The sequence below is a fragment of the Dendrobium catenatum genome, unplaced genomic scaffold (genome assembly GCF_001605985.2).
Source record: "Dendrobium catenatum unplaced genomic scaffold, ASM160598v2 fragScaff_scaffold_734, whole genome shotgun sequence".
Classification (NCBI taxonomy): domain Eukaryota; kingdom Viridiplantae; phylum Streptophyta; class Magnoliopsida; order Asparagales; family Orchidaceae; genus Dendrobium; species Dendrobium catenatum.
The window spans coordinates 131615-153356 of record NW_021319196.1 but is presented as its reverse complement, the minus strand read 5'-3'; the positions used below and the strand labels follow the sequence as shown (position 1 = coordinate 153356).

At 36.6% G+C, this 21742-nt stretch overlaps 1 protein-coding gene across 1 annotated transcript in view; it reads right to left on the bottom strand.

Moving 5' to 3' along the window:
• Window positions 1–4817: 4817 nt before the first annotated feature.
• Window positions 4818–21742, bottom strand: part of LOC110097642 (splicing factor-like protein 1) — a 29982-nt gene continuing 13057 nt past the window's right edge. The window contains exon 2 of the mRNA XM_020824146.2: window positions 4818–8011. Within this exon, the coding sequence (XP_020679805.1) occupies window positions 5173–7971 (2799 nt within the window). The 5' untranslated portion in view covers window positions 7972–8011 and the 3' untranslated portion in view covers window positions 4818–5172. The remainder of the gene's footprint in view (window positions 8012–21742) is intronic.

The following is a 21742-nucleotide window of genomic DNA, read 5'->3' as shown; positions in this document are numbered from 1 at the left end:
GGGGGGGGGGTTGACTTCTGAAAATATGTGGATAGTTTAAAAACTATTTCTATCACTTAACATCATAATACTCAAAGCTAATAATACAATTAATATATAAAATAGGTAAAAGATAAACATTACATATGAATGCATAATGATTTAGACATAGCCTACATCCATACCTACCCACTAAACTTAGAATTCCCTACAAAACCTGCAGTTAACGAACTTGCTACTCCTATTATAGGCAAAGAATCCTTGGAACCAACTTCTTATTGACACAACCACCCTTTTCCTTGAGACGATCTCTCATGAGTATTCTCCTCTAGAACACTTTAATATAGTACAATAAAGATCAAATAGAAATTAAAAAAAAAATAGAGAAATAGTTCTTACATGCTAAATTCCAATAACATGAAGAAGCCAAGAAAAGAAAGCACTAAATATAGAAGATCCATCATCTTGGAAAGTAAGCTTTTAATCACTAATATGAATATATAATAAAACTCCATTGAAAATATTGATCTAGGGTTTGGGGGATGGTTTTCTCCAAAGGCTAGGGATTTAGTAAAAGGCAAAAAGTTAACTAAATTAATTAGTGTATAAAATCCACTTATTCACTAGCTACTAACAAACAAAAATTGAGTGAGATTTTAAATTAATTTGGTTCATTGAGTGAGATTTTAAATTAATTTGGTTCAAAATGGAAAAAATATTCCATTTTGTTATTCAATAAATCAATAATTATGAAGACCCACAAAACTTTATAAATGCTCGTAAAATATTTCAAAGAGACATAAGTGTTATTTTTAAGAATCTTTAACTCTATGTGTAACATCTACTGCTAGTGTTTTGAACTAATCTAAACATGATCCAATAAGAATGTGTGTTTTGAAATTTCCTTATTTATATTCTATACATGTCTTTGAATGTTTTGTATGCTTATGGATACATAAAGTCTATTTTAGAGCATGTCCAAAAGATTTATGTGTGTGAGATCTAAGTCTACAAATTTCCCCTGGGAGCATCACATTATTGGGGGTGATGACGTTGTGGTGAGGAATTTTCTATATTCTATAAAAAAATTGGATTTGGGTTAGTATTGTAGTGCTGGTCATGTGCGTTGTGGTGCCATTCTCTCTTAAATTTTGATTTATGAAGGGAGCACTACAAGGCTTGGTCTCTGAGCGTCATGGCACTAGGGAAAAATTTTCAATAAATATAAAAATTCACTCATTATTTAAAATGCCAAATCATTTATCCTATAATGTAATGCTGGTTAGATAGAAAAAGCCAGAGACTCTAGAGAGAGAAGGTGAAATTTAGGCTGCTTCAAGTTATTTTTATCTGTTAGGTAAATTCAATAAATTATTTGCGTCAAGGTAGGTTACATTTTTCTTATTTCAATTTATAATAATTCATATTTTTTTAGATTTTTCTAACATTTTAATTAAAATTATGATGCAAAAGAGGGTATATCCGATCATCTGATACGTTTCCACCTCATAACATATTGTAGTTATTAATATTCTGCACATTCTAATTGCTTATTTGTGAATTTTCACTTAGTAGTTTTGAAAATGTTATTTTAACAATCGAAAAAATATTTTGACACATAGAAATAGTGCATAGTTTTGAAAATATGAATAATATTTGATAATTTGGTTAAATTTTGAAAATATAATATTTTGTGTGTGAGTTTCCTCCAAACTTCTATTTGTTTACTATTAGTATGACTTTGAAATTCTATAATAATTATGATATTGTGTAAAATATCTAGCATTATAATTATTTCAATGTTATATATCTAAAATATGTGAATTGGAAGAGTTCTAATGATTGATGAGAAGTTTTGATGTGATGTTTGTTTGGAGCTATAAGTGGTTGAATCTATGAATGTCCATGGTGCTAAGAATTGATGATTATAAGGGTTTGTTATTTGATATGCTATCATCGGGAGTTAAAGGGCATAAATTTTGATTTCTATTGGGAGGTATAAGGGCTTGAGAGAAACTTTCCATGATGAGCAATTTATTAATGTGGTTACTATTCTACTACTTATGATTGGGTGTGATTGAGCTACTATTTTCTATTTTGTAGATCTTTAGTATCTGTTTGTTTTGAGAAATCTATATAAACCTATGCATAAATAGAAGTGGCTCTATTGCTTATAAATTATATTAGAAATCCTGTAATTCTCTCTAACTAGACTTAGAATTTCTGTGATGTCATAATCCAACATGGTATGACTTATTCATTGTGTGGATTAAATCAAGTCTCAAATTGTGAAAGAAGTTTTGGTATCAGAATAATGTTTTGTAGGAATTGATTGTAACAGAGACATGATTGATATGTAGATTGTGAGGGATAATTCTTGGTAGTATCAAGTGTTTATTTAATTTTATTTTCATGTGCCTATATTATTCAGCTGTGTGCATTCAGTGACTGTCTCAAACAAATCACCAAGAGCTAAATATAATTAATAGGTGGAGTTTTAGTTATGCTTTGTTGGTATAGAGAATAGTAAGTGCAGTCAGTTCTGATTTTGTTTCTCAATTTACTAGGATGGTAGCATGGTTGATGGGCGAGGCCTGGAGTAGGATGTCTGTTATGAGATCTGATGATATTTAGAAACCTTTGTGGATGTTATGAAATTGAAGCCTTCGAAATTTGAGAGTGGAACCAATAGCTTATGAGGATGGAGAAAACTTTTGATAGGATGTAGTGTCTAACTTACAGGAAAGTTTCGTTATGTCATATCCTAATATCTAAGGGAAGAATTGAATCCCCAAACATATTTTATTATTATTATCTATTCTAAACAACAATACATAATAAACCTAAAGCTTAAAAAATAAACCCAGAGGCAACAAAATAATAAAAAATAGTATAAAATTCAAATTTCATTTCTAATAAATTATATATAATAATTTAGTTTTTATACAGACTATATACATCACAAGAATAAATATCTGGTTTATAAAAATATCTCAGCAATCCTAACATACACAATTATGCCCTTATCACTCTACCTCGTCGGGCCTTTTCTACATGAAATGTTAGAGAAATTTTATAAAATGAGCACCACCAGCTCATTGAAATTCTACCACATTCTCATCACACATATCAAATACATTTCCTTATATATAATGATATATTTAGGTAATAGGTTAAACATCAAGTATGATGTAAATGTTAATAAAAAGCCATTCATATGAAATTCAACATATTGGCGGCTAAGAATATAAATTTAGAAATTAATATTTTAATTTCACACATAATATTTACCCTTGAAATTTACACAAAAGTACTTTCATAAAGTTATTAGAATGTACTTGATTTTAGAGTCATCACTTATACCTTCTCGGGTAAGCTTCATAGATATGTCTGAGGTATTAAAATATGTTTTATTTTAGAACATGGTTTTCCCTTGAACTTGTTTCATTTATCAAAATATATATAGAAGTTTTAGAGTCATCAAAATATCACTTAACTCATTGAATTCTTAGAATATGCAATGTAAGGAAGTACCATGCACATGTCTCAATATTTACATATAGCTCTACAATCACGTATAGTTCCCTTTAAGCCTCTCACACCTGTATACAATAAGTGGGGACAAAATAAAAACCTCTCACACGTACATACAATAAGTGGGACCAAAATTTATCCCACCCTCACACAAGACAGATGGGCCCAAAGCAGAACATTTAGGACACTTGTATCATTTTAGAAAGTGCACTTATAATATTTCAGAAATCAAAACTTCTATAATGCCATATCATAAATTGTGTAACATGAATGTAATATCTAATAATTATGAATTTAAATGTGAGAATAGATAAAAAAGTTATATACATAAATATAAAAAAAAGTCTCATTTATTCAATATACATAAAAATCATCATAGATAAAATCAACTAGTAGAATTTAACATTTTATAATCAAAATGTCCAAAATAAAACGTGCTAGAATAGATAAAAAAGTTACGCTATAAAAATATTATAAAACTAAAACAATACATTTTTTTTATTCATGTCTCATTATGAATTCATTGGAATTTAAATAAGAAACAAGTACTTAGAAGTCTACCTTATGCTCAATGAAACCATTACCCACCGCGGGTTGTCTTGGTTGTGAAGAACTGGCTGGCCAAAGGCCAGGTACCGAGTTCGAATCCCTTGGCAATTCGTGACAGCCGTAAGTGTCGGCCCGTGTAAATTGATGTGGGTTGCATGCTAGGTCGACTGGGTCATCCCCTAACGAGAATGACCTGCTTTTTTTTTTTTCAATGAAACCATTAATAGCCTAGCCCGAAGTTCGAATTCTACTTTGAGGCATCCAAATTTCTCTCTTCTTTTTCTATCACCTCCTTTATCTCTCCCCTCTGCCTTTTTTTTCTGGCAAAATAGGATTGTGGTTGAGGGAGTTTTAGTGAAAAATGAGATAATGAATTTTGATTTATATATATAAAATTTCACTTTTGCTTCCCCGCTATCTTAACACCCACGAGTATTCCATATGCTCCCACATTCATAACTAGTTTGGTTAATTTTATGCTCTAGATGTTAAACTAAAGAACTAATAAAAAGAAAATTTTCATGTAAATTTTTCGGATCAACCCGTTTAATATCCGGATCGGATTTTGGATTCGAGATGGACAACATTTTGATGCTCCGAATGAAGATGTCATTATTCGAGATAATATGCTTCTGATTCAAATCCTGCAAGGCTCAAATAGAGCATAGGTGAAGGCCATAAACGTTAGCACAAACAGAACACAACGGATAAAGAGAATGATTAATATACAATAAGTAAAGCCAACTACTAATGCAGAAGCATCTAACGGGTATCTAGTTTCATTAGTATTCAATTTGTCATAAAAAAGCTCCAGCTATTTACATGACCAAACATGCAGAAAGCGAGTGCTAAATGAACCAAAGCAATCGTAAAGTTATAACCAGGCCTATGTCACTGCCTTGCTCTTCCAGTGCGGTTTTCTTTCATTCTTCTTTTTTTTTTTTTTTTGGATATTTCTTCACAATCTGTACTAATAGCTTTATTTCACTGCTGCTTCACCAAGGTAGATGAATACAAAAAGGTTCTGCATCTACAGTCATGGATTTGAAACATAAACCTGGAAGCAGTAATCTGATTTGACACACTCAATTTAATGCAGGATGATCATAGTTACCGCCATGTTGGATTCATCTGTTGGCTAGAGAAGTTCCTAATAAAATAAGGTGATGGAGATGATAGACTGCTTGAAGGCATTGATGGGTTAAGTTGATTTGAAGAGTCAAAGCTCTTCAGAAAACCAGGAAAAGTGGCGAGTTCATTGGAAGTTGCAGCAACACCAGGAAATTGAGATGTTGAAATTGATGTTTGGCATGTGGAACCAAGATATGTTGAAGATCTAAAAGGCACACTGTCAGTGTGATTTAATAAATTATACCTGCTATTGGATAAAAAGGTGCCTGATGCAGTTGGTATTGAAGCTGAAGGGCATGGCAAACAATTTGATTCAGGGATATCTCGAGGAATGGCCACAAATCCTGGATAATTTGGCAAATTTAAGGATGGGGAAGGGGACCCTGTTACTGTAACTTTCCCATCAATCATGCGCCCGTTCTTCCCAAGAGATGTTGTTTGGAATGTGATACCAAAAGATGTTGAAGATTGCAAAGGCACACTTTCAGTGTAATTTGAAGAATTAAAGCTGCTCTTGGGGTAAGAAATACCTGATTCTAGAAGCATGGATCCTGGAGGACCTGGCCAATAATTTGGTTTAGGATTCATTTCAGCAATGGCAGAAAGTTCAGGATATTTTGGCAGATTTGCATTTGAAGAAGACGGATGGGGGGTTCCAAGAAAATTTGGCAGGTTTGCATTGGAAGATGGAGGAGGAATAGAAGCCAGTCCTGGAAAATTTGGCAGATCCGTATTCAAAGATGGAGGGGGTATAGAAGCAAATCCAGGATAATTTGGCAGATCTGCAAACAAAGAAGGCGAAGATGCTCCTGCTATTTTAACTGTTAGTTTCTTACCATCAACCATACACCCATTCATTTTGGCGATAGCCACTGCAGCATCACTGGCACTAGTATACCTAACAAAGCCACACCCTTTGCTTTGGCCAGTGCTCTTATCCATTAGCACACTCACATAACAAATGTCGCCATAAGGCAGGAAAAGCTCCTTCAATTTATCTTTGCTGACGGATAGAGAAAGATGACCTACAAAGAGACTGACAGGTTTACTCTCCTCCTGGGGTTTATCATCAAATGCATTAGCCACAAAAGGCAAGGGGCAAGGAGAAGCTGATGAACTTTTAAAAGAGGAAAATAAGCTTCCAGACCCGGTGTGAAAGTTAGCATTGGATTGTAACTCAGTTGCTACAAGGGGGCAATCAGAAGTTTGGTGGCTTGACTTACCACATATGTCACATTGTTTAACGTCCCAGAAAGTTACTTCCTTTAGATTTCCTCTTAATTCAGCAAGCTCTCTTAGTTGGGCAGATTTGTAATAATTATGCCGATCATCAACTGGAACCAATAGCTTTTCCACCATACTTACAGCAGCATCAAAACCATTACGGCTATCTGATTGTATAAGGACATGTTCATCATCATTATCATCACTACACTGGTTTTTCTTATCCTTACTACTAAAACCTTTACCTCTTAATACAATAGTAGCCCCTGTCTCCTTCTCCATTTTTTTCAACGAATTCCCATTTGGACCAAGTATAAGACCAATAAAGTTATAATTGGGATATTCTTTCACAGGTAGGTATATCTTCTTTTTGAATATAGCATGATTTGAAGGTTTATCATTCTTCTGACTCTTTGTAAGTTCTGATATGATCGAAAGCTTCTGCTTCAAGAGACTCACGAGGTGCCTAAATTCACTTGTATATATCCTAGAGTCAAGACAATCATCATTAGGTTGTGGAGATGGGGAACTTTCTTCCTGCGGCTGCTCATTTACTATCACACTACCCCCCAGCTTTCGGTTTATTGCTTGAATCTCTGCATTCAATCTTCGTATGCTTTGGTCATTGTCGGTGTTGGATGAAATATCCTTGACAGAGTCCAGAAGCTTCAGCGTACATGGCATGTTTAACTGAGTTTCATCACTGGACCATCTAGTCTTCCTTCTTTTCTTGAGGTCAGCATTATCATTCACTAGTATTGGAGCCTCAGCCTTTGTATCACTGGACCATCTAGTCGTCCTTTTTATACCTAGGTCACCACTCTCATTTACTGGCATTGGAGCCTCAGCCTTGATATCCCATCTACTTCGCCTTTTCTTGATAGAGGCCGATGGATCATCCTGTTGCTTGGAAACAAGTGCATCTATAGAGAGGTTACTAGATTCCCTCAGACATTGATTACAAGAAGACTCAACCGAAGTTTTTGATTCTAAAAACGCATGATCTGATGCTTTCTTCTGTTCAAGCGAATTAGAAACCCCGTCACTGATAATAGCAAGGGGTATTTGATCCATAGAACCCCTCAACGGCTCTTCTTCATCAGGTTCCTCATACGATTCCTCATAGAACTCTTCTTCAATAATCTCTTCAAATGATACATCTGTTAGATCTTCATCACCGGCTTCTTCTAATGTCATCATCCCCTCTGTTGGGTATTCTGCAGATGCTGCTTCAGGTCCTTCGTCTAAATTTTCTTCATTTGATTCTTCTGGACATGAATCTTCCTCATCGGATTCATCTCCACAAGGAACTTCTTCAGCTGATTCTTCATCAGATGAAACATATTCATTTGGTTCTTCTGCACATGAACCTTCTACCTTACTTAATTTATCAATAGAGCCTTCTTTATTTGGTGGAAAGCACAAGTTTTCATTTGATTCTTCTTCACTAAGCATTTCTTCCTCACTGTACTCCTCAAATTCATCATCAGAGTTTCCATGGCTACAACATTCTTCTGGTGATTTTGAATTAACAATATCACTTTGCTTCATCATGTTTGTTGTCAATAATATCTTGGAGCAGGTGGCTGAAAACCTGGTAAAATACAAAACTTCTGAAATTGTGGATCGATGTGCTTTCCTAAAGACATTAATAGCAGCTGTTATTGTATACAGTATAATGACTAGACAATAGAATATGAACAGCGATACTAAATCAATGCATGAAAAAAATCAAAGGCAAATAAGATGGTCTTCACAGAATCAAAGATCTATGGATGCTGTATTGGTAGGCTTCAATGGATTTCTAAGGGCAAATAAGAACGAGAACAAAGAAATGTTAGAAAAAAATACACCGCAACTTTTACTGCCCCACAGCCAAGAGCTCATACATCTCTGCATATGACTCGCTGATCTAATAAGAGATGAAGATTGCTGACTAATTCCTCAATATTGTTTCTAAATATTAACAAAAATTTTTGAACGCCCGAAACTAAATCATGATGAAATTACCCTCCACAAGCAATTTTAGCCATACCCAAAATGAAGTAACTTTTAGAGAATACAATCAATATTTTGCTTAACAAACAATAAATTTTCTTGATATATTTGGCAAGACACGCCGTACAATTTCATGGGCTTTTTATAAGAAAAAATTGCGGAAAAACCTCCAATAACTACCTCAAAACATAGGAAAATTAATAGCTGAATTTAAGCATAAAGATCAAAATAAAACAGATTAAAAAAGAGAGTGTACAGACATGGAAGAAAATTCAGATTAAAAATAACTATCTTTGCATTTTGTTAGATCAACCATGCTATATGGATGTAAGTTTCAGGTAGCATGTCATAAGTAAATTTGGCGTGCCAAAATTGATTAGGTTTAAATGGATGTGATAAAATATGAAGAGTGAAAGATACAGGAGATATTGAAATTACCACATATTGAAGATAAAACTGGAAAACGGCTCAGGTAATTTTGTTAGATACAACAACAAAGGCAAAAGATGTAGCAATAAGAAAGAAACAATGTGAAGGGTCAAGAAAAAAATATGCAAACAAATGTAAGATAATTAGAAATTGTGCAAAGAGAAGCATAAAACAGAGCTCCTCTTCAATGATCACAGCCTTCCATTCACAGTTTCGAGCTGCAACCTTATGAAAAGAAATGCAATCTTCCAAGCATGCTTAAACATTTATTGGGCCCATACAAGAAAGGAGTTATTATTCTGTGCGGACACCGAACGGTTCTCTCGTCCGGTTAAGCGCTGGGTACCCAGCGGTACCGAGGGGTACCGAGCGCTGGTACTGAGTTAGGTGCCGAGCAATGGGGTGTTGTGGCGCATTTTTATTGGTCTCCGGACCCCCTCCGGACTCCGCACAGAATAATAAATCCCGAGAAAGGGCAGCAATACACAGACAAATATGAGGCACTTAACGGGCCAAGCCTAGTATTGGTCCACCTTTCCTAAACAGCACAAAGCACAACCAGACATAAACTAGCTGCATTTTATAAAGTCTAGCGAAATAAATGCAAAACATTATATATAGCCGACACGGCTCAGCTAAGCTGATTCAATTTGTATACATATGCCCAAAAGAACAACAGTTGAAGCTAAATTTTCATAAAATACAATCTTATACATCGAGAAAAACCTAATGCTTCCAACGCTTTTGAGGGCTTCCAACCCTAACATTACTTTTGCAGGCTAATGGCAGTTACAGTGCCCCCTTGTTTAATGATAAATAGCAATTATCCTTTACTAATAGGGCATCAAGATAATACAATCTTATACATCAAGAAAAATCTATTGCTTTCAACAATTTTGAGGGCTTTGAACCCCAACATTACTTTTGCAGGCTAATGGAAGGTACCGTATACATACCGTACACACACATACATATACCTCCATTTTGCAGGTACAACACAACTAGCCAACCAGCTAATAGGTTATTAAAAAAACTGAGTAATGTAATTATTAAACTTGATATATGTTATTTAAATTAAAATTAAAAATGATAAAATATAACCCACTAACCCAAAGTTTTGCTAAACTCTAAAGTTACTAATACTCTTATCCTCAATCCCATTCTCCAGAACCAGACCAAATATTAAAAAAGCATGAATCGAGATATCTAATCATTTTGTGCTGCAACTGTGTCGCTACTACAGGGCTTGATCAACAAAAAAAGCAGTCTCACAGTCGCTCTTCATTCTCGACCAACACACAATCCGCCAACTTCAATCATCCTCTTACTCTTTTACCAACCTTCTCCATTGGTATTTGACCTTTCTCATTTGAGTCATTGAGCTATCTCTCCCTCATCTGCTTCCATCACCAACTCTAAGACCCTTTAAAAACAATTTCGCTCCTTTCTCATCAAATCAGAGAACATAATAGCAAATCTGCATAGGATCTGGTTTGAGAGGAAGGGACAAAAGGAGCTTTACTCAAATTACAAAAGAATTATCAACAAGTTGTGTGGTTCAATTGCTTTCAGGAGGTGAGTGTGTAGCCCAGAATTAATCAATTACAAAAATCATATGTTCGCCAACAACTCGATTTCCTTTATGTTTTGTTTCTAACTGAACGTTTCTTTTTCAGGCTTTTCTGTTCAATACTTTGTTCTGATCCAAAGCTTAATTCTCAACCTTTCAAAGACATAATTGATGAAGAAATGGCGGAAAGTTGGCCCTATTGTTTACCTTGTATATTGCATTTGTCTGCATAGGAGTGAATGTTAAGTAAATCCCTACGTTACTTAAAAAAATAAAATATAAATTTAAATAATTTATATCATGTTTAAACTTAAGGTTTTATATTAAGATGGTCTTGCTTACATCTCTGCAGGAGGATCCTGGCGTTGATTGTTTTGTTGTGTACTTTGCATTGTATAGGAGTGAATGAAACTTAATTTCAGCAGAAGGGGAGGAATGCTCCATTTGAGTACTGCCAACAGCTTTGGGTTTGTTTTTGTGTAATTCGCAAGTCATGCTGTATTTACAGCTATTCATGCTTCAATGAGACAGAATCAAGTTCTCCAACGTAAAGCAACTAAGAAACTTCAAATGAGCACAGCTAGTGGTGTAAGTGAGCCGAGCCGGCTTGTGAGCCAGCCGAGCCGGCTTGTGAACCAGCTTGAGCTCGACTCGATACTGAGCTCACAAGCCGAGCTTATCGAGCCACGAGCTCAAGCTTGACGAGGCTCAGCTCGTGAACTCGCGAGTCGACTCGAAATTATTAAATTTAAATATTTAAAAAAAAATTAATGATAATCTCATCCGCCCACATTTTTAAATTCTAGTATGTTTCAAATCTAATCGCATACTCTCTCTCTCTCTTCTGTGACAAGCCCGGCAAATAATAAATGCTAACACCAAAACCAAAAAATCTTCTCTCTCTCTCTCTCTCTCTCTCTCGCGCGCGCGCTAACAGCAAACCCAAAAAAATCTTTTCAATACTCTCTTTTTTCCGGATAACCAAAAAGCCCCCGAATAAATTTTTTGAGGACCGTGCCGGAGGCTAGATGAGCGGCTCGAACTCGTTTACGATTGAATGAGTCGGGCTCGAGCTAGATTTTTGAGCTCGAGCTCGAGCTCAGTATTTGACAGTTGAGCTCGACTCGAACACCCCCTGACTCGAGCTCGACTCGACTCATTTGCACCCCTAAGCACAACCTTTAAGGATAATTGAACACCTTTTCTAATAGTGGTACAGAATTTGAATTGTACTTAACAAAGAGAGAGAATATGACTTTCAGGCATTGGATACTCAATAGCCATCATGAAGCGGGTATAAGTCCCAAGACATTCTGGTACGGATTCAGCTAATGGAATAATTAATTGAATAGACTCGGATATATCTAATTGGAGCAAGTAATGTACTTGCTTCCATTCCTCCTGAGTAGCGTTCAAGGTCAATAGATGATGTTAGACACGTTAAGTATGTGCTATGTCAATCTAGTTCATTTTAAACTACATAGAGAAGCTATTTTCCACGCCATTAAAATGGCACAAATAATGTGTCTTGCAGCATTATGAGTGTGTGCTATTTTGTGCCATTAAGAACTATGGTATGAAGTTGATGCGGACATCGACACGAAAATCTGGCGCATCTATCACAGGAGGCGTCGTAAATCGACGGCTCTGATTTAAGTTGTCATTTATGAATTATTTTCTGCATTTTAGTTTCTATTTTTATGTTATTTCCTGTTTTACCCCTAGGTTAATTTATTTGAGTGTTGTAGCCCAAGGGGCAATTTTGTAATTTTTTTATTTTCTCATATTGTGACCTATATATATGGCCTTTAGCTATTGTAATAGGATGGTTAATTTGATATGAAAAAAATTATTTTTCCACACTTGTGTTCTTCTTGTGAGAGAGCATTAGTGAGATTCCTATGAGAGGAATCGGAGTTGTCACCAGCCGCAGGATGGGTCCGGGCTCTTGAATTGAGATCCCTTGGAGAGGGAAATCGTATCACCCACCAACCTTGGAGACGGCCGGGTTCGTGGTTTTATTCTTTTCGTTATCTTTTCATTTTCTCCTTGTCGACATCCCCATCCTCCACCCAAGACACCAGCCACCTCTTCACAACCCGCCGACCACCTCACCCGAAAACCACCACAAACGGCCGGCCCGATTTCCACTATTCCGAAATTGCTCCCTTTTCCTTCCTCACCCCACGGCCAAATCACCCCACCCAACTCTTCATCCCGCCGCCCCCATCTCCTAAGCCGCCGACCAATCTCCTCCTTTTTTCCAACCTAATTTATTTCCTATTTTAGATTAAATTGAATGCGGGAAGATTTGAAATTCGAAATTCATCATGGCGAATTTTCAAAATCTTTCCTAGTTTAAATAGTCTATTTTAGGAAAGTTCCTTATTTAGCTCAATTTGAATTTCAAATTCAAATTGGAGAAAAAGGATTCATGTAGCCGACCCCACGTAGTGGGATAAAGGCTTGATGTTGTTGTTGTTGTACTACATGAAATTTGAAAACTTTGAAGGGGAAGAAAAAAAGAAAATTAATGGACATTATGATTAGAAAAATAATAAATATTGAATGTTTGTAAGAAAATAAACAGAAAAAAAAAAAAAGAATTCGATACAAGACATTTTATAAACATGGGGTTGGAATAAGATGACTAATTCCATTAAGAAGATTACCATAAAACTTTAGAAAAGTCAAGAAACATATTATATATCTTAAAAATGAGACTTTGTGGTGGACTCAGGGACATGCTATTTAGGAAAACAAATACAATTTTAATGAGTGAGAAAATCTAAATACTGATAAAGCTTATAATGATTACAAGAAAGCTCGAAGTATTGTCAGGAAGGTAGTGAGCAAAGCAAAGTAAGCGAAATAAATATACATTAAAAAACAAATAGTTTAGAGTGGTTTGGTCATATAGAAGTTAATGCTGTAAATCAAGAAATAAATAACAGAGTTTAGAGTGTTCTGGTCGCATGGACCTACACTAAGACAAGATGGTGACAGGAGCTTATATTAATATTCTCAAGTGTTATAGTAGCTTGTGCTAATATAGGGAAGAATAATGGAAAAGCCGAGAACTCCTTGATCAATCAACGGCTAAAGAAATAATGCTTATTTAGGTTCTAAATTCAGAGATATCCAAAGATCTTTTCAGTAATTCTCCAATGAGTTTTTGAGAATTTCATTCTGATTATTTATGCTTCTTGAGGCAACGTTACCTTGCCTTAGAGCCTTAGTTCTTGTGTGATAGTGATGTGGCCTTGACGATTGACAGCAGATGCTTCAATTAGACAGAATAATTTTAAGTGGGAAAGCTTTGATAATGTCGTAAAATGTTAGCATTAATATACACCGAGGAAATTGAACATTTAATATTGTCATCAATATGCCATTGATCTCCTCGGTTCCTCCACCTCTTGCAAGAAGTAATGGTGCCGAAATGGATCAACCTAAAGTTAAGAAGGCTTCCTGAGAATGAGGTAGACTTCTCGAGCCCAAGATGGTGTCGTAAATTATAATTGTTTAGCATTTTAGTTTTATAATCATTTGTTCAATATAAAATTATTGCCTATATATAACGTTTTTGCATATTGTGAAATAGTAGTTTGGACACTTGTTATGAAAGTTTGGAAGTTCTGAAGAAAAGTTATATTATGGAGTAGACTTGCACCAATAAATGCAAAAGAACTGACAAAGTAAATCTTAGTAGGGATCATATAGAATGTGCCTGACACTTTCTTTTCTGAAAACTTGGAGATTTAGATCCAACGTTAAAGGAGGGGGAGGGGGGGACCGTAATTAGCTAAAGCCTATAATCATCATGACTTACCTATAAAGTAAAATGAACAAAATAAGCAACATGGAGGAATTTGAAAAGAGTTCATACAGTGAATCACACAGTTGTATGCTTTGATTATTTGACATAACAATGACTCTTATATTAGTTTGACATATACACCATTATTTTTTGTTCTTGCATTATAATTGTGTATTCATTGCATTATAATTGTGTATTCATTGAGCATTAGTGGATGTATAGCGGGAATGGGGAATGAGCTATCGGAGTTTTAGGCAAGAGCCTGAATGTATTGTGTACATAAACTTTGGGTGTACATTTTTTTTTTTTTGAAGAATGCAAAATTGCATAAATAATAGAAAAGAAAAAGCAGTGAACCTAAATACAAACTATTGAGAATAAACCACCTTATCACTTTCTTCCTTCACAAGTTGAACAAAAGAAGGTGGTAGTTTACTCTCACAAAACAAGTCCCAAATAAAATTATAAGAAAAAGCTAAGTTAGCGCAATAATGAGCTAACTTATTACAATCACGACCAACATGATGGAAAACAACATTATTCCAATTACCTAAAAAGAAACCATCTTCATCTTCAATGATTACACCCAACTTCTTCTCTTTGCTATACACTTCATGAAGAAATTGGATCACATTCCTAATCGTCACCTTCTATAATAATACCACAAGCATCTAGTAATCTTCCATTCAACACATCCTTCAAAGAAGAAAAAGCCAAAAGCTCCAATTGTGCAATGTCCCAATGAACTCCATAGAAACCGAAAGCTAGAACAAATCTACCTTTGTTGTCCCGAAGAATGCCTCCAATTCCTGCTTCATAGTTCTCCTTGAGAGCAGCATCAATGTTTATTTTATACCACTCGGGAGGTGGGGGATGCCAAAAATCAGAAAACAGTCCAAAAGACTGATTGACATCCCAGTTGTCCGAGATTATAGGATTTCTTTTTTCCATATTTACAAATCTAAGAACAGTAGCAGCTGTCAGAGTATCACTAGTCTCCACCTTTCCATGCTTGATCTTATTTCTATTATTCCAAGAAAACCATAACAATGAACAATATATCCTAACCACCAAGGGATTAGTTCTAGTCAATACTTCCAACTGATACAAACACTCCTGGAATGAATTGTATTTCGGGATCATAAACCACCATCTTCTTAATACATCAATCACCTTTAACAGCTTTTGGTAACATGATTGATGTCTTCAACCTCTCCACATCCTCTTGGACACAAATTCATGGTAGCTAACTTCCTCTTCATAAGGAAATCTGTTGTAGGTATTGCTGCCTTGCATAACCTCCACATAAACAGCTCTACCCGAGCATTTAGCTTCAACTTTTGGATCCATGGTACAGGATCTGAAATCAGCTCCTCCTTTAAGTCTTCCTCCTTAATCAAAGCCGAGATAGATCTTCCAGAATAACTTTTTTTCAGCTTCAAGAAGTCCTTATCATGACTTCTACAAATCTGGATGTTACTTATCATGGTAACTAGATCTTCCCCAAAGTATAACAACAATCTGTCAAGATTCCACCTACCCTCATGAATGAAGAAGTCAAGATTTGTATTCTCATCTTCAAAGTTGGCAACAAAAGTGGGCCACTTAAGCAAGCTTTTATCAAAGATACAAACATCTTTTAAAACATTAATGTTATTACCCAAAACAACTCTCCATTTGACAAAACTATTGAGAGCTTTCCATCCACTAGCAATGATCTTCCAAGATGGAGAACCACCCTTCAAATCTTCATTACTCCACCAATCTTCCCCATATTTGGCCAATAAATTCCTGTTAAGGAAGAAGGACTTTCCAATAGTTTCCATGCAAACTTAGCCCTTAGTGGACCCAAGCTAGCCAATGCCGACTGCATACCCCAACCTCCCAAAGCTTTCGGTTTACAAAGCACTTCCCAAGCCACATAGTGCAGCCCATGACTACCATCAGCTTTATCCCAAATGTTATTCCTGCATAGTTTCTCAAAATCCTTCAAAAATACTTAAAGGAATGAGAGTGCCACATAAGGAATACAGGAATATTGATAAACACCGATTTCACCAGCACCAACCTTCCAGCCAAGGAAATAAATCTATTACTCCAAGTATTCAACTTCTTCATAGACTTATCCATAAGAATTTGGAAATCAGCCTTCTTCAACCTCCTTAACGCAACCTTTGTTCCCAAGTACTCCAATTCTTCAACCAGCTTGAATCCCAAAAACTTTGCAATTTTCTTCTTCCTTCTTCTTTCAACCATTTTACCACAAATCATAGTTGATTTTTGGCAGTTGATTCTTTGACCGGTCCAGCTGCAATAGTCACTAATAATTGCATTCATCTTCCTTATACTTCTCAATTTGGCATCAGAAAATAGTAATACATCATCTGCATAGAACAAATGAGAGATCTTTTGTTCCTTAGGAGCAATCTTAATACCCAAATACAATCCTTTATTGAAAAAAGCATTAGAAAGCAATTGAGAACAAATGATAAAAAGGAAAGGTGAGAGTGGACACCCTTTACGGAAACCACTCTTTCCCTTAATCCATCTAGTACAACCACCATTGATGAGTATAGAGAATCTCGGCTCCAAGATACACTCCATCACCAACTTCAAATATTTTTCAGGAAATCCCAGAAGAACCATCATCTTGTTAAGAGTAGTCCAACACATACTGTCGTATGCTTGCTTCATGTCCATCTTAATAGCCAACAATCCATTGTTAGCTTTAGAGATCCTTATTTTGTTGAACACCTCCTATGCAAGTAACAAATGATCCAATATAGATCTACCTCTAACAAAAATCACTTGTTCTTTAGAGATAATCTTCGGAATGACCACCAACAATCTGTTCAATAAGAGCTTAGCCACAATTTTATAAATATAATTACATAGGCTAATTGGACGAAAACCAGATGGAGTCACCGGATTATTGATCTTGGGAATAAGGACCACAAATGTATCTTTCCATTCCTTACACATCTTCCCTGAAGAAAAGAACCCCTTCACTGCTCTACAAACATCCTCTCATACAATACTCCAATAAGCTTTGAAAAAGGAGTAAGTGATCCCATCACATCCCGGAGCCATGTTGTTACCCAACATCCTTACAACATCCAGAATTTCTGAATCCGAGAGGTCTGCATCCAGTCCTTTGTCTTCATCTGCTAAAACCTTCCAAGGAGGCGGCCAATTCTCCAACAAGCAAACCCTCTCCTCCCATTTCTTCTGAAAAAAACTGAAGAACACGTCCTCCACTTCCTTTGGTTCCTCGGTGAGATCCCATTTCTTTTTTTAATTTGAGAAATCCAATTCCCATTTTTCCTTGCATTTGCAAAAGAATGGAAAAACATTGTATTAGAGTCACCCTCTTCAATCCACTTCACTTTAGCTCTCTACTTCCACCAGGTATTCAAGCAACCAAGAATAGCATTCAGCTCCTTGACTTTTGATCTAAGTAACCAAACTTTATCTTCACTCCAACCACCAACATTAGCTTCCTCCTCTTGCAGTAGAAAAATTTCAGCTTTTAACCTATCTTTTTCTTTGGAGAACTCCCTTAACTTAGACTTACTCCAAAAGAACAGATCTTTCAAGGCTCTTCTACACTTTTTGTTGAGGATTTGCATCTCATCCCAATAAAAGTCTTCTTCCATACCTTAACAATTATATGAGCTGAAGCTTTATAGGATATCCATATATCTTCAAAATTTAGAACCCCCTTCTTCCTTGTAAAAGTGTCAAAAATCTTCAGAACAATAGGACTGTGATCAAAAGCCACTTTGGCAATATGTCTAACCACTGCCACGTGGATACAATTGATGGCCAAAGAATTAAGCAAACACCTGTCCATTTGTCCGATCTCTCCAGTATCCTTGCCCGCCCTGCCCCCCCCCCGGCAATCTTATTGTTACACCAAGTGAACCTTGGTCCAACAATACCTACATCATGATAGTCATTCACATTCATAAAGTTAACCATTTCCTTCGGGGCTTGAGAAAACACAAATTTCCTTCCCCCTCTTTTCTCTCCTTGGGACAAAATACAGTTGAAATCCCCCCCCCACAACCGAAGGAACTTTCCTATGAGCAATCTCCTGAATACATTCCCATAACCTCCTCCTCTTATTTGCCTCCTTACTCCCATATGCCGTTGATATCATCCACGCACACTTGTTATAGACATTGAGATCCCCAATAACACATTGATCTGTCATCTTAATAACTGAAAACGAAGCCAAATCAAATCTCCATAAGATCATAATACCTCCAAATAACCCTTCTGACGGTAGAATGAAAAAATCCCAATCAGGTCCCATGATCTTCTCAAAGGACACTTTATCAAAAGCATTGATTTTAGCTCCACCAACCCCACAAACAAAATACTAAAATCTTTAATGAACTCCCTAAGGTATAGAGAGGCTTCCTTCTTCTTTGCCCCTCTACAATTCCAAAAAGCAATGGAATTCATTAAAACACCTTAGGGGAAGGGCCCCCATCCTTCTTTTTGGTACTACCACCTTCCAAGTTCCTACCACGGGATACATTTTTGATGGACCCTAAGGACCTAAGTTCTTTAGCAAGCTTAACCTTTGTTAACTCCCCAACATTACCAAACTCCTTCACCATACCAGCCTCGGTTTTGTTAATGCAATTACTTTCACCATAAACCACTCCCTTATCCAGAACAACATTACCAACCGCAGAATCCTCAGCCTTATTACTTTCAACACATAACTTCCCCTCCTTCACTCCAACTTCCATCATAACATCATTCTCCATACTTAACAAATCAAATTTGTTAACATAAGTTGTTTAAAAAGAACAAGCTGGGATAAAATTCATACCCTTTCCACCCTCAAAATTCTGCACATCCTTGTCAACCTGGCCGTCAAGCTCCTCATCTGTAACTAATTGAATTTCTTCTCCACTTTGAACATGTCCCAATTTGAATTCACCTTCTTCCAATTGAGCTGTATCTGTATCCAACCAACTCTGGTCCGACTAGAATGGGTCCTTCTGGACGTCAATAATCTCATCAATCCTATCCTCTTGAACTTCCAGAACCGGATTTACATGTTTCTTCACATACTTCATATTTGATGGCTTAACAAAATTACTTCTTTGGACTGCTCTTCTACTTCTCTTGTGGTTGACAAGGACCCATGGACCATAAGAAGTTGTATTAATACTCTCTACCTTCTTTCCCACAGCAACACCCAATCCACCATAACTCACAGCTTCCTCCACCTCCTTTGTAACAGAAATTTCCTGTTTGCATTCAGATTTCACATGCCCAATCATCCCACAATGAAAACAAAAGGATGAGATTTTTTCATACTCTACTTTTTGAAAGAACCTCCCCGAAATACTCTCCACCCATACTCCTAAAGGAGGGCATTGATCAATCTTCACTCTTAAACATACCCTTGCAAACTCCCTCCTTCCCCACTGAAATAAATTCCCATGCAACATTAATGGTTTTCCAATCATAGATGCAATCCTTTCTATATTCACTCATCCCAACAATGAAGTGGTAGGTGTGGCATTCTTATCCATATTGGAGATGTCAACCCTTTCATTGATAATGGTGAAAATTCTGGTGTCCATTTCTCCATGCCAACTATATGCCCATTCACAAAACACGGGCCACCTGAGAGTATTGCTTCCACCATATCGTGTGAGTTGAATGAATATAAAAACCACCCCTTTCTAAGAGAAGTAAAGTGGAAATGTCCAAACTGACTCCATTGTCGCCTCACTTCCCAAGCCACCATATGGGATGGCAATTCCTTTCCAAATACTTTAATCACCAAGGAATTCAACAACTTGTTCGAATTCACAATCTCCATTTCTTCACACATCTTAACAGCCTTGCCATCTTCAGTCAAAACCATATCTTCATCTTTAAAATCCAACTTAATATATGGTTTACAGCTCAATGGGTTAGCATTAACCCCATTACCAGATTTCTTAGGCAAATCGTCAGATACCTTATCCACAACCGTATTATCCTTCTCACCCAAAACAGAATTAACCCCTTTAAAATTTTTGTTAACTGAAAATGGTGAATTCACATTTATCACACTGTGTCTAGGGATTGCATTTGAATTCCCAAATCTATTAACAAAAATTTTCAATCTAGAGGACGAAGCAGAAGGATCGATCGCATTCAATGCTGGAAAAACCTTTACCAGATTTAGGAGTCACAATATCCTCTTCTTCAACAATAGCCTTACCTTTTTCCTCCACATTTAAGACCTTTTTCGGAGTTGCATCAGTAACATCCTTAATTACCAAAGGACCATGTGAAGTCCTCTTTAACATTTCAAAATCTCTCTGTTTTGAAGCCGCAAGCATACGACATTTCCTTCTAAACCATGCTTTGTATTGCCGACAAAGGATGGAGGCCTCGTCGTAGAGGCCAAAGATTGCCGGCGGCCTTCAGCCGCCATCTCCCCCACCAGTTCTTGGTTAATAGGAAGCACCACCGGAACGCAAAATTTGAATTTCCGCTCACTTTCTCTCTCTAATAGGACTTTCTCTCCATCTCCAACCTTGGGTGTACATGGAAGAGAGAAAAGTAAGCTATACATTAAGCTTTTAGGTATGTAAACTTTATTTGAAGTTTTAATAAAGCTCTATGTTTTATTTTGATATGTTATGAACATGCTTTCGAATATGAAATTGATGTATAATTTTAAAAAGACAAATTAGTTGTATTGGGACTTGGGATAGTCTAGATAGGTTATTTTCTACTCAATGCTGACGGAAGCAATTCAGGATGGTTATCAATGAGAAATATAAATGTCAAAACTTTCCATCTGTGTTACTGTCCAAGTTGATTTAAGGGGGTAAAAATGGGGTTTGACACATAATCGGAGGTATTGGGGATGAGAGTAAAACACCGTAGAGAAACAAACAAAAAAGTAAAGTAGAAAATAAAAGACATCAAGATTTAACATGGAAAAATCCAAAATAGGGAAAAAACCACAAAGCCACACCACAACAAAAAATTCAATATAAAAATTGGGAGAAATAAATACATCTCTCTCTTATCTCTCGCTCTCTCCTTGATTCTTCTCACATGCACCATTCTCACTCTTGAGAAAGCCAGTTATATCCACCAAGGGATGCAACCCTTGAGAAAAAACGAGAAAAAAAAAGTCTAGTCCACCTCACATAGGGGTGTCAATTTCGGGTTACTGGTCAGGTACGGGTCGAACCAGAAACTGACTCGGGTTCAAACGGGTAGACCCTAACCCGACCCGGGTAGACAAACGGGTCGGAAATCCGAACCCGGACCCGACCGGTTGCTGGGTTGACTCGACCAGACCCTGATTTGGGTTCTGCCGGCGGCCAGCGGACGTGAGGGGGCGGTTGGCGGACGAACGGCGAGAAAGGGGACGGAAGCAAGGGCTTGTGCGGGCGAGGCGGGAGCAGCGGGTAGCGGGGCACTCCGCATGCGGGCGCGGGCGTGGCCGCGTGGCGCCGTGGGCACAGCGGACA